Source organism: Carcharodon carcharias, chromosome 10 (genome assembly GCF_017639515.1).
Source record: "Carcharodon carcharias isolate sCarCar2 chromosome 10, sCarCar2.pri, whole genome shotgun sequence".
NCBI lineage: Eukaryota > Metazoa > Chordata > Chondrichthyes > Lamniformes > Lamnidae > Carcharodon > Carcharodon carcharias.
This window is the reverse complement of record NC_054476.1, coordinates 37,500,644-37,513,441: the sequence shown is the minus strand read 5'-3', so window position 1 is coordinate 37,513,441 and position 12,798 is coordinate 37,500,644. Positions and strand designations below refer to the sequence as shown.

Sequence of the window (12,798 nt, the reverse complement as noted above, 5' to 3'; positions counted from 1 at the left end):
ACCTGCTGAGTTTTTTTCCAGCACTTTCTCTTTTTATTTCAGATCTCCAGCATCCTTGGTATTTTGCTTTTAATATAGGTAGTGGGGTAAACCTGGGTTCAAATGAGATTCGTGGACTGTTTAGCCAGTGAGGATGGTGATTTTACGATCAGGTGCCACTCACCTGCATGTTTCGAAGCCTTGCTGTTGTGCCTGTTCTACCTGTGACTTCGTTGCCAGCTCTGTGCCAAAGCGGGTGCAAGCGTTACGTGCTTGAGCCTGTGACAGTCTGTAACCATCTTTCAAGCGAATGTGGAAAATCCCCATGATTCGACATTTACTAATGTCAATATCTGCAACAGAAACAACATCATCAGACATGAAACGGGAATAGGATTCAAATCAACACCTACCAAATGGAATAAAGTCTCCTCTCTCTGATGATGAAAAGGGCTAACTCAGCCGAAGGTAATATTGAAAAGTATGGAGAAATTGTCGGGCTTTGAAACCAATTATAACTTCAAAACACAATGCTGCAAAAGTAGAAGTTTTCAGACGTTAGATCGTTTATTAAACCCAATAACAGCAACTTGCATTTATATAGTATCTTCAACACAGGAAAACATACCAGGGTGCTTCACAGGAGCATTATGGACAGGGTAGCCAAAGAAGAACTTTAGGACAGGTGGCCAAAAGCTTAGTCAAAGAGATAGGTTATAATAAGTGACTTAAAGGAGGAGAGAGGGGTAGAGAAGTGGAGAGGTTTAGTCAGGGGCCCAGCCAAAAGTCAGTGGCCCAGCCAGAAGTCCATTGACTTTCGGCGCGACCAGACGATCCTGGTGGCAGGCGGGGCTGGAAAAATCCCACCCATGGTTTTGGAGGTTGAGATTTTGTTATCTTCTCAGATCTCAGGTTCTTTTCATTTCAATTTTGTTGCAGCCTTTGAAGGAGGGAAGAGGCATGGAAAGAATATAGTTGCTGGTAGAGAGGATGGCCAGGTATCTGCTCCCAGCCACTGGCAGTGCTATTCTTAGCCTGGCCACTGAGGAGTGTGTGGGATACAGGCCCCCAATCCTACCAGTAGTCTGGAAATTGATAGTTTTCATCTGAATCCTCTGTACGCTGAAATATGTAACCTGAATCAATGTATATTTGTCTCTAAATGTTCATACATCTTTTACAAAAGCAAGAAAGTTATGTTAAACTTTTATAGGTCATTGGTTTTCCCTCAGCTGGAGCACTATGTTCAGTTCTGGGTGCCACACTTTAGGAAGGATGTCAAGGCCTTGAAGAGGGAGCACAGAAGATTTGCTGAAAGGTATCAGGGATGAGGGACTTCAGTTACATGGAGGAGCCAGGGGTGTTCTCCTTAGGGAGCAAAGAATGTTAAGAGGAGATTTAATAGAGATAGTTGTTCAAATGATGAGCATCATCTGGTTTTTCTAGGATTCCTAGAGTATGGCAACATCGCCACTCAGTAAAGATATACTTAATTGTGAAGAGCATAGAGAGAATCAACCATCTGTCTCCCCTTATAACAGAGAGGAGCAATAATTCTGCCTTTGATTAGAAGGTCTATGCTGCCTGGACCTTGTAACTTGATGTCTAGTTATTATTATTGTTATTACTATTATTATTATGTCATCAGTTGAAGCCATCTGCTAATACGTTAGCAGCAGTGCTAGTATCAATTTTAAAAGTAGTACCAAAGCTTTGAAATTGGATTGTAACTGATCAATAGTCTGAATTAAGACAGCTTCTTCTAGGAACTCATATTTCGTTGTTGTCTTGATCTTTCATTTCTCAGATAGAATGTGTTTAACAAATAATTCCTTGTATTTCACTTCAATTAAAATTATTGGATTTGCAGAAATGCTTGAAATGTCCTGTTTTGCCACACTGGAAGCATCCCCTGCCCCTTGCTGGGCAGTCCTGACATTTATGCTGATGTTTCTTTTGTGGCCTTTTGCCCAATTTGGCAGGCTTTTGCGTGAGTTGGGCTGCTGCCTTTCTGGCAGGCTTTCATGTGGCTGGGGCCACTACCCATGGACCTACCCAATCTGCGGAGCCACGCGAAGCCTCAGAGTTGCGCTGAATTACCGCCCGGTTAAGGGTTCGGCCTTCCTCACATATTGGACTGCTTGATCCAAAGTAAGGTCACCTTTCGTCTGCAGAAAGTTGGAGCATTTATCATCCCAGACACCCAAGACTATGCGATCATGGATTAGTTTGTCCTTCAGTGCCCCGTATCCGCAAGAACTAGCTGGACGATATAGGTCAGTTAGAAATAATTCAATCGATTCTCCAGGTCATTGTAATCGCTGGTCAAAACATGCTTGTTCAAATTACTAAGTTTTGATTCAGGCTAAAATAAATGTTAAAGCCTTTAAGAATGGACTTAAAAGGCTGCGGTGACTCCTGCGCTCCCTGGTTTAGGAGAATATCATCTGCTCCTGGACCTACTGCATAAAGAAAGGAAGTAACTTGAAGCCTTTGCTCCTCCTTGTGGAGGCTTGATTCCCGGTGCATCAAGAAAATGGCATTCCCATAACCCCATATGCTGACCTCTGCAGGCCCTCGAGACAGTCAAATGAGCAGAGCTATGGCAGGGACTGCTCACTAAGTATGGTCATCATTACCTTTCTCCACTGTGCCTCCTTCTTCCACTGAATTTTTACAAGCTGCTTTCAAAGGTTTCTTCACTCCGTGGTTCCTTCAATAACACCAGTTGTAAGGAAGATATAACAATTTTCATAATGTTATTGGAATTTATTGTAGAGTAATAGTGGTGTGTGTGTGTTTTGTGTGTGTGTGTGACTTAATTGAATTAAAGGCAGCTGGTCTGAAGGCTTTGATGTATCAGAAGATAAGCTAAGTTTGAAATGTTAAGTAGATAAACATGGGGAAGTTTTAGAATGTAAGGTGTAAAGGGAACATTTGCATTTTTAAATAAACCAGACTAGCTTGAATTCAAAAGAGAGGGGTGAAATATTTCACCTAACCAGGAGAAGTTAAGAAACAGTGTGTTTATTTTTCTCAACGATTGCCGGTAAAATTGGTACCATGACAGATTTTTTTATTATTAGAGAGGTAAAGTCCAAAGACATAGTGAAACAATGGGAATTTGCATTCAAAGGGGAAAATATGTTTAAGGGAAAGAATGCTGTCTGTAAGGGCAGGCATTCTAAGATTTAACAAGTGTGAAAAGTCTCCAGCATCTAAGCCTCAAGCTGCTGTCTGCAAAACTTCACTTTGAATTTAACTGTCCAGGGTGTGTGCTTTGCCTGGGTCTGTTTAAATCTATGTGTTTCACTGTTGCCTTAACAGTGGTGTAACTGAGGTTAGATTAATTAGGGGATTTAGAAGTTATCATTGTAGTAATTTGTAGATCTATGTATGTGCTTCAAATCATTTCTTCTATTAATAAAGGTTTAATTTAGTTTTGTAAGAAACCTATAAGACTCAATGGTCTTATTACTACTGAATTCAAAGCCTGCATCTCAAAAGACACACAAATCCTCTAGGATTTGAGCAGCTCAGCATTTACCATTGGCTGTGCCATAACACCAATGCTTTTTTTTACATCGATGTCTCCACTGCTGCCACCATGTTTTTGGACTCTGGTGTGGGACTTGGTTCATAGACAGACTGTTGACATACTCTAGTATCTGCTTAAGACTTGTTTGTTAGTACTACATCTACACAGGTTACAGAATAGGCATGTTACTTCTAGGCATGATTCTCTCTCTCTCTATCTCTCTCTCTCAAGAGAGAGAGACTAACACGTGATTGACATGTCAGTAATACATCATCCTCTATGTCATATATTAACTTAGCCCATTTGTTAACCCTTTATCCTACAAACAGGACATGTTGTTCGTACACCTGACACCAGATTCCTGAGGCAGCTGTTCTACTCAGAACTCAGTCAGAGCATAAAACTCCCAGGAGGACAGTGGAAACACTTTAGGGATGTCCTCAGAACATCCTTGAAGAGATAAAACTTCCCCATTGATTCATGGGAGATCCTGGCTTGCGACTGACCAAAATGGAAAAGGTTTGTTTGGGAAGGCACCGAATCACAGCAAGAGACTTCTTCAAGAGCACACAGAGGCAAAGTCAAGGCGCCTGAGGATGCACAAACCTCCAAACACCTCACCTACTCAACCCTTCAAGTACCACCTGTTGCACATGTGGCAGAGTCTGCACATTGTACATTGGACTTATCAGCCATCTCTGAACCCATCGAACCAGAGTGGAAGCAAGTCATCTTCGATCCCTAGGGACTGCCTAAGAGGGGATGGAATGCCTGTCTTGCAGGTGTCTGTGCCTGTCCTAGTGCTCCTATGAAGTGCTATCCCAGTGTCTGCAGCATGGCTGGTGGAAGGCTGCTGACTTCCAATGGGAGAAACTGAGATGGCCTTGCAGGACACGCTCGAGCTTCGGACTGCATTATTTTGGCTCGGAAACAGGAGCCTGGGCTGGTTTGCTGGGAGTCAAAAGCAAGGGCACTGGCAGAATGACAGTAATGGGAGCACGAATGCTGCCATCAGAAAGCGGATAGCAGGTTTGTGCTCCACAGAACCACTGCCACTCCAGTGGAGTGGCACCTCAGCAATCCTAGGAATCTGCTGGAGCACAGGTTGCTGGACTGCTCTGAGAACCTACACGTCTGCATGGCACCAATCTGAGATTTCATGACCTCAGTCTGAACTTCCACTGCAGCACTGCAATGGAAGCCGAGACATCAGCCATCAGCCTTGGGTTCTCTAGTGCGATAATAGAGTCACAGGAGAAGGATGAGTTCCAAGCTCTGCACAAAGCCCAGACTCATGTTGGAGCTGGACTCCTCCATGTTCCTTGACAATCGCAACAGGCTCTGGCCCAAGCCTGCCAATGCATCAAACATTTCTATTTGCATGCCCATCAGCCTTTTTCCATACACCAGCCAACAAAATCATCAGCTGCGTTCTCAGCAGCAGAATTCCTGTGTAATCTCGTCCTCCAGGGAGCCAGTACCCTTCCCATCCTACACCCTACTCTGCTGCAGGAGCCAGTAGCTCCAAGTGCAAGATCGAGTGACAGTGTTTCTTCTTCCTCAGTCTGCTATCCCTCTGGACCCTCAGGCACCACTGACTGCCCAGGCAGCGGTTCTTAGATATCTGAAAGTGGAAATGCAGATGGGGGGCTTTGGAATGAGAGGACATTGGGGCAAGAGGTGCAGAGTTACACCATCTGTAGCTTGCAAGTCTTACTAGAATTTGGGAGCAGGATGAAGTGGAATTTGTAGGATGAGTGTGGGGCAGGAGCAGGCCATCAATTTTGATGGCTTCAACAATACTCCCTCAGCTTCGAAGGGGTCAGCACATGCGGCTGTACCTGCTCTCTGCCAATTTGCTGCTGCTTCCATCTAATATGGGCTAGCTCATCTTAAAAGAGTGATGGAAGTATATCAGTGAGTTGGTGCAATGTATTTAGGTGATATGGCTGCCACAGTTGAGTAGCTGGCAGTTACAAGATGTGACTGTGCAGCTTGCAGCAGTGCTAAGTGTGTGAGAATGAGGCGAAGATTACAAATGTGAAGTTTAGGTCGGGGTTGATAGGGATTGTTGATTGTTGAGTGATGAGGGTGTTGTGACCAGAGCAGAGTCTGAGGCCTGTGGTACAATTGATAGATATAGCATGTAAGGATGCATTCACTGACCTTGACTACTCACGTGAGGTCATTGAATTTGTTCTGCAACAGCATCCGGGTTCTCAGGGAGAAACTCCACGTTGATGTCCATGGAAACCTGCTTCCACTATCTCTCAGATATGTCTGGACAGCCTGCTGACTCCCTAAGGCAAGAGAAACTCTCTCTTCCCATCCATCTCCCACACCAGTGACTCCAGCATGCATCCAGCAATCTGGGGGCAGCTGCCTGCCACTTTGGGTCCTTCCTGAAGGTTTTCAAATAATGTCCAATCAGTTCCAGCCATTTGCTGCAGCCAGAAAACACCTCCCTGTTAAGGAGGACAAAGAAACACTGTCACTCCATCTCACACTCAGCCACCACTGCAGCAGATCAGGGAGAAAGGATGGCACCCAAGGCAGCTCCCTGGAGGACGAGGGCACACCGGAATTCTGCTGCAGAGGACTCAAGTGAGGATTTTGTTAGCTGGTGCATAAAACAATGCACATAGAATTCTTGATACATTGGCAACCTGGCCTTAAATATTGCAGGCTAGCTTTAAGTGCTGTTAGCCTCACACAAACCTTGTCCCCTTGCTGAGGCTTGCAGCCCTGAACAGTGCGTTCATGGAAGCTTGTGCACTGCCAGCATTACTTCAATCAATTATGGGGATAATCGCACATCATGATCCCTGTGCCCAATTTTGGCGCTACACAATTTAGCCCATTATGATTCTATCCTGAGGAAGTCCCTCTCTTTCCCACTTTGAGATGGAGTACAAAATGATTAGTTTTTAAATAATTTAAATAGAAAAGTAGCACAGACTTATTCTAAACTGTTGAATAGAAACAAATGTTTCACACAATCGTTGTAATAATTAACAGCTTCAGTACATCGCAGAGAATGTTTATATATTTTTTTCAAAACGTGTAGGTGCATTTATTGATAAATGTGGAAGAGAATTGTCACAGGATGTACAAACAAATCTGCCCCAGTATCAATCTGGTTGCTGAGTTGAGGAGAGGGGGTATTTTTTGTTTATCGGAATAGTGATGCATTTCTGCCACCTTTTTAATATTTAAAACTTTTAATAGGAATACAGGAACAGGAAGAGGCCTTTCAGCCCTTCAAACCTCTTCTGCCATTCAATTAGATTGTTACTAATCTGTATCTTAACTCCATTTACCCACTTTGCAACCCTTAACCCCTAATCCCTTACCCAACAAAAACCTATCAAACCGACTTTTGACATTTTCAGTTTGAAGCCCAGCCTTAACAGCTTTTTAGGGGTGAAAGTTTCAGATTTTCACTTCCTTTGTGTGAAGAAGTGCTTCCTGACATCACCCCTAAATTATTTTTGTACCAGCTGTCCACTAGCTTTGAAGTATTTCTGTACATGGGGTCCTAAATCTATCTGCTCTTTCACAGCTCCAAACAAAATGATCTCGAAATGTAGCTTTGCAAACTCATTAAACATGGCAGCAATAAAATTATTTAAAAACTTGAATACAGTTTTCTTAAAAGATTTTTTTCACATATAAAGCGAGGTGAACGTAACTGTCTCTGTGATAAGATTGCCTTTTTAATGTTACCCTGCTGAAAATATTCTGATTAACAAACTCAATGTGATCTGAATGACATTATCAGAACTTGGCCTTTGCGTTTTGATGGGGTTATTGCTTGCCTGGGTCAAAAGCTTCACAGACTGACCCAATATGGTCTTCTAAAGATAGTGTGGGGTGTCAAGTGGACATGGGTCTTATGTGCGGAATGCTACTCTGATTCCTCCCCCACGCTCTATACCTTCTGTCCCAGGTGTTGAATTTCCATACAGTCAGTTGGTGAATGATGATGCAGGAGCCAATATTTACATTGTCTTGTATTTATTTACAGAGCAAAACATTACAAGCATACACCTCCTAATTCAACCAGCCCACAGTTTCAGTAAGAATTTCTTTATATGTGCTCAAGTGAAACCCCAATTAATTCCCTTCTCCTGCATATAATTAAGCACAATTGGTATACAATTAACACTGGGCACTGATGGGTGGGGAAGTTGTGTGGGGTTTAAAATCCCTTAAAATCTCTTAAAAGCACTGGCTAGCTCTCAACTAAGTTAATGATATTCTTTAAGAACTCTAACACAAGGCATGAGCTATTGCTTCAACATCCGTCCTGCTTATCTCTTATCTCCTTTGTGTTGTTTAGATGAAGAATGGAGGCAGATGTAACACTCCTTGTATGAATGTAAAGGATGTTAATTTAAATGGCGTACGATTGATAGGTTCATGTCTCATTCCTTATTTGAACATTGGAATAATCTCCATTATCCTTCAGCCATCACTTATAGTTCCTGTATTTTAAAATGTCTAAAAATATGAGCCCAGACCTGGTTTAGTTCCCCTCATTTCCTTGGTTTTCTATGTGTTTCCCATCTGCCTCAAGCTTCTTGGAATTTCGTACAATTGCATGGAAATTACAATGTGGAGACAGGCGATTTGACCCAACCAGTCTGTGTTGGTGTTTACCCTAAATGGGAACAGTGCCTTAAAGCCATGTACCCATCTTGTTCCCATTTCCCTTTATTCCCCTTTCCTTTAACCACCAAATATTGAATCATAGAATCTTACAGCACCGAAGGAGGCCACTCCACTATTCTTTCACCCATCCAGTCCTCTGGGACCCTCCCTGACTCCAGTGATTCCTGAAAGATCACCACTAACGCCTCCATTATCTCTTCAGCTATCTCCTTCAGAACTCTGGGGTGCAATCCATCTGGTCCAGGTGATTTATCCACCTTCAGACCTTTCAGTTTTCCTAGCACCTTCTCCTTGGTAACGGCCACCATACTCACCTCTGCCCCCCGACTCTCTTGAACTTTAGGGATGTTACTTGTGTCTTCCACCGTGAAGACTGATGCAAAGTACCTATTCAGTTCCTCCGCCATTTCTTTGTTCCCCACTACTACTTCTCCTGTGTCATTTTCCAGCGGCCCAATGTCCACTTTTGCCTCTCTCTTACCCATTATATATCTAACAAAACTCTTGCAACCTTCCTTTATATTACTGGCTAGTTTACCCTCATATTTAATCTTCTCCCTCCTTATTTCTCTTTTAGTTGTCCTCTGTTGGTCTTTGTAGGCTTCCCCTGGTTTCCCACTGCTCTTCGCCACATTGTATGCTTTCTCTTTAGCTTTTATGCTGTCCCTGACTTCCCTTGTCAGCCATGGTTGCCTCGTCCTCCCTTTAGTATGCTTCTTCTTCCTAGGGATGAATTTTTTCTGTGTCTCCCAAGTTACTCCCAGAAACTCCTGCCATTGCGGTTCTACTGTCTTTCCTGCTAGGCTCATCTCCCAGTCAATTCTGGCCAGCTACTCCCTCATGCCTCTGTAGTTGCCTTTATTCAACTGTAATACCGTTACATCTGATTCCAGCTTTTTCCTCTCAAATTTCAGGGTAAATTCTATCATATTATGGTCACTTCCTCCTAAGGGTTCCTTCACCTTAAGCTCCCTTATCAAATCTGCCTCATTACACATCACTAAATCTAGAATTGCCTGTTCCCTAGTGGGCTCCACCACAAGCTGCTCTGAAAAGCCATCTCGTAGACATTCCACAAATTCCTTTTCTTGGGATCCACTACCAACCTGATTTTCCCAGTCTACCTGTACATTGAAATCCCCCATGATCACTGTAACCTTGCCTTTCTTACACGCCTTTTCTATCTCTTGGTGTTTCTTGTGCCCCACATCCTGACTACTCTTCGGAAGCCTGCACATAACTCCCATTATGGTTTTTTAACCATTGCTGTTCCTCAACTCTACCCACACAGATTCTACATCATCTGACCCTACGTCATTTCTTGCTATCGATTTAATTTCATTTCTTACTAACAAAGCAACCCCACCCCCTCTGTCAACCTGCCTATCTTTTCAATAGGATGTATATCCTTGGATATTTAGCTCCCAGTCCTGATCCCCTTGCAGCCATGTCTCCGTGATGCCCACCACATCATACCTGCCAATTTCAATCTATGCCACAAGCTCATTTACCTTATTTCATATACTGCGTGCATTCAGATACAACACCTTCAGTCCTGTATTTCCCGTCCCCTTTCACATTGTTGTCCCTTTATCTGATGTGCTTGAAGTTAGATTCCTAGCCCTTTCCAAACACTCTGTCCTATTTTGTGTTCTGGGGACATTAATAGCCTCTCCTGGGCTCTCCTTTCTTTTCAGTTTTTTCATAATTTTCCATGAAGTTGAATCCACCCTCCACCCCCACCCGCCCCCCAAACCCCCCCCCCTCCCCCCAACCGCCCCCCCCCCCCCCCCCCACCCCACGCCACCCCCCCCCCCCCCCAAGCTAACCTGCTGCTTTGTTTCCCGTTAGTCATACTTCTTGGAGTTTTACCCTTCACCTCCCCCGCCGACTTTCTAGTTTAAAGTCCTGTTGGCCACCCTATTTACCCTTTTCAATAGAACATTGGTCCCAGATTGGTTCAGGTGGAGACCGTCCCAACGCTACAGATCCCTCCTGTTCCAATACTATTATGAAGAAAAAGACTCATATTCACTTGGTTTATGGAACTCTGAGACAAAGTGATTGATGGGGTCTTCATTCATGAAGAATCTAATTAACTGAGGGAATGATTGAGACTATAACCATTGTTTAGTCCAATAATGTGAGTTCATCCAAAATCTGTTGCCAGTGTCCTAATTCACCCCATGTTTTATTCATCCAGCTTCCCTGTGTTCATTGATCAACATTGGCTCCTGGTCCATTAATGTTCGATTTTTAAATTCTGATCGTTGTTTCCAAACCCCTCTAAGGCCTCGCCCCTTCCCTATATCTGTAGCTCTGTAATCTCCTCCAACTCCACAACCCTCCAATATCACTGTGCTCTTTCAAACCTGGCCCCTTGAACATCCCTGATTTTAATGTTCCACCATTGATGGTCATGCCATCAGCTGCAAGAGTCTAAGTTCTAACCCTGCCTAAACTTTTCCAACTCTTTACTCCTTTTTCTTCCTTTAAGTTGTTGGTTAAAACCTATATCTCTGACCAAGCTTTTGGTCACCTGCCCTAATTATTTCATATGTGGCTAAGGATGAACTTTTGTTTGAAAACACTCATATGAAGCACCTTGGGACATTTCATAACATTATGGGTTCTATATAAAAGCCAAGTGTTGTTGCACTTGGACAGCTCACCACCACCTTCTCAAGGGCAACTAGGGATGGGCAATAAAAATGCTGGCCCAGCCAGTGAAGACCACATCCCATGAATAAAAAATAAAATATCTCAAGCAGCGGAAGATATGGGGGAAAGATAAGTGATAGAGCAGGGCTGGTGATACTTGTTTTGAAGCTTGCACAGATACAATGGGATGCACATAAAATTCTGTGATTCTGCATTTGTTATTTCCATACCCTCCATAATATTTCTACCCAAGTTTCACCCCTTAAATGATTTATCTTGATTTTCACAGCTCCAACGTTTGCCTATGTAACTAAAAGACCTCTTACCATCTATAAATCTGCCTTTTCATTGCCAACCTATCTCTTCAAATCCTTTTTTAAATTATCTCCAAACTGCTGCCTGTGGGGTTTTCACTATTCTCACTTACTTATGTTCTTATCCTTATATTTCTGCTAGAACTCCCGGCCCTTGTGACTTTGGTTACAGATTTCTCATCTGTTTCAGTGCAATCAATGTTCTCTCTCTGTGTACCCTTCCTTCTTCTGCCTGAGTTCTCTGCCGGATGGCAGGTCAAACCCACTGCACTGTAACCCCCTGCCGCGGAAAGGGCAAGGAGGAAGGTCCGAAATCCACCCCAGCCAGAACAGGGTTCGAACCCAATGCTGCCGGCACAATCTGATTCACACTGGCCGTCTGGCTGGCCAACTGGGCCAACAAGCTCCCCAAGGAGTCCCAGGTACCGTGGCAACATACACTTTTACATGCATCTTGTAGCCTGGAGCTATGGATCGTGATGGTAGAGTCTCCAATTTCCTTTCCATCATATGGCTGACCAGGAATCTTTCCCAATCTTATTGGCAGTATGTTGAAAGGATTTACAAGTTGACACTCAACCTATTTGGTCGCATTATGAACACACCTTCCCTGGCCATCAAGTCCTGGAGTAGGACTTGAACCTGGAGCTCCTGGCTCCCCACTGCTCCACAATACCTCACCACACCCCCCTTTTAAACCAGCCTTAAAGATCATTCTACAGAGTCTTCACAGATTTGCCTAAAGTCTTGTAATTTTTTTTGGTTAGCAGAAAATGTATCACTTCGTTTCAAAAAAGTTCAGATTATTCCAAAATTTATATATATATTTATATATATAAAATATATATATATTAATATTAAGTCATGCAAAAAGAGGATCTCCTGCCCCACAGTCAACAATTAAAGACACCACAAGGCAACTTCATTCGCTGAGTTGATCTATCAGAGTGGATTCCTTCATCTGTCCAATCGAAAAATAGATTAACTTACCTTCAACATCGGTCAAAGTTTGAGTCATAATCAGAAAAGTCTGGCTCAAGGCAATGAGTGTCAGAATTCCCCACTCCATATCCAGTTTTCCCTGTAAATCACAAAGCCTACACAGAGGAGCCACTGCCTCCCAGTAACACCCAAGTCAGAGATCGTGACTGCGACCGAGTGTTGAGCACACCCTCCTCCCTTTGGTGACAGGAAACAGGAAATCACACCAACTCATTTAACTCACCATATGAATGAAATTACATCAGAATTAGCCAGCCAGTTAATTACACAATTTCTGAAATTCATGCACCATCTTAAAGCATCAGAAGTACATACTTTTTCATTGATTTGAAAAAAGCTTGTAAAGACTTTGAGAAGGAGAAAGGCTTACATCGCTATAGAACCTTGCATGACCTCAGGATGTCCTAAAGTGTTTCACAGCCAATGAAGGGCCGTCACTGTTGTAAAGTAAGAATCATGGCATCCAATTTGCACACAGCAAGATCCCATAAATGGCAATATGATAATGACCAAATTAATCTGTTTTGTTGGGATATAAATTGATGGATAAATGATAGCCAGTGCACTGAGGAGAACTCCTCTGCTCTTCTTTGGATTTCTACCACCCACAAGGAGAGGAAGGCCTTACTT

The 12,798-nt window shown here is 43.2% G+C and overlaps 1 protein-coding gene across 1 annotated transcript in view; it reads right to left on the bottom strand.

Annotated features, from left to right (window-relative positions):
• Positions 1-12,309, bottom strand: part of LOC121282966 (lymphatic vessel endothelial hyaluronic acid receptor 1-like) — a 43,223-nt gene extending 30,914 nt beyond the window's left edge. The window contains exons 1-2 of the mRNA XM_041196815.1: positions 12,157-12,309; positions 164-332 (exon numbers count right to left, since the gene is read on the bottom strand). Coding sequence (XP_041052749.1) covers positions 164-332; positions 12,157-12,235 — 248 coding nt within the window. The 5' untranslated portion in view covers positions 12,236-12,309. The remainder of the gene's footprint in view (positions 1-163; positions 333-12,156) is intronic.
• Positions 12,310-12,798: the final 489 nt, after the last annotated feature.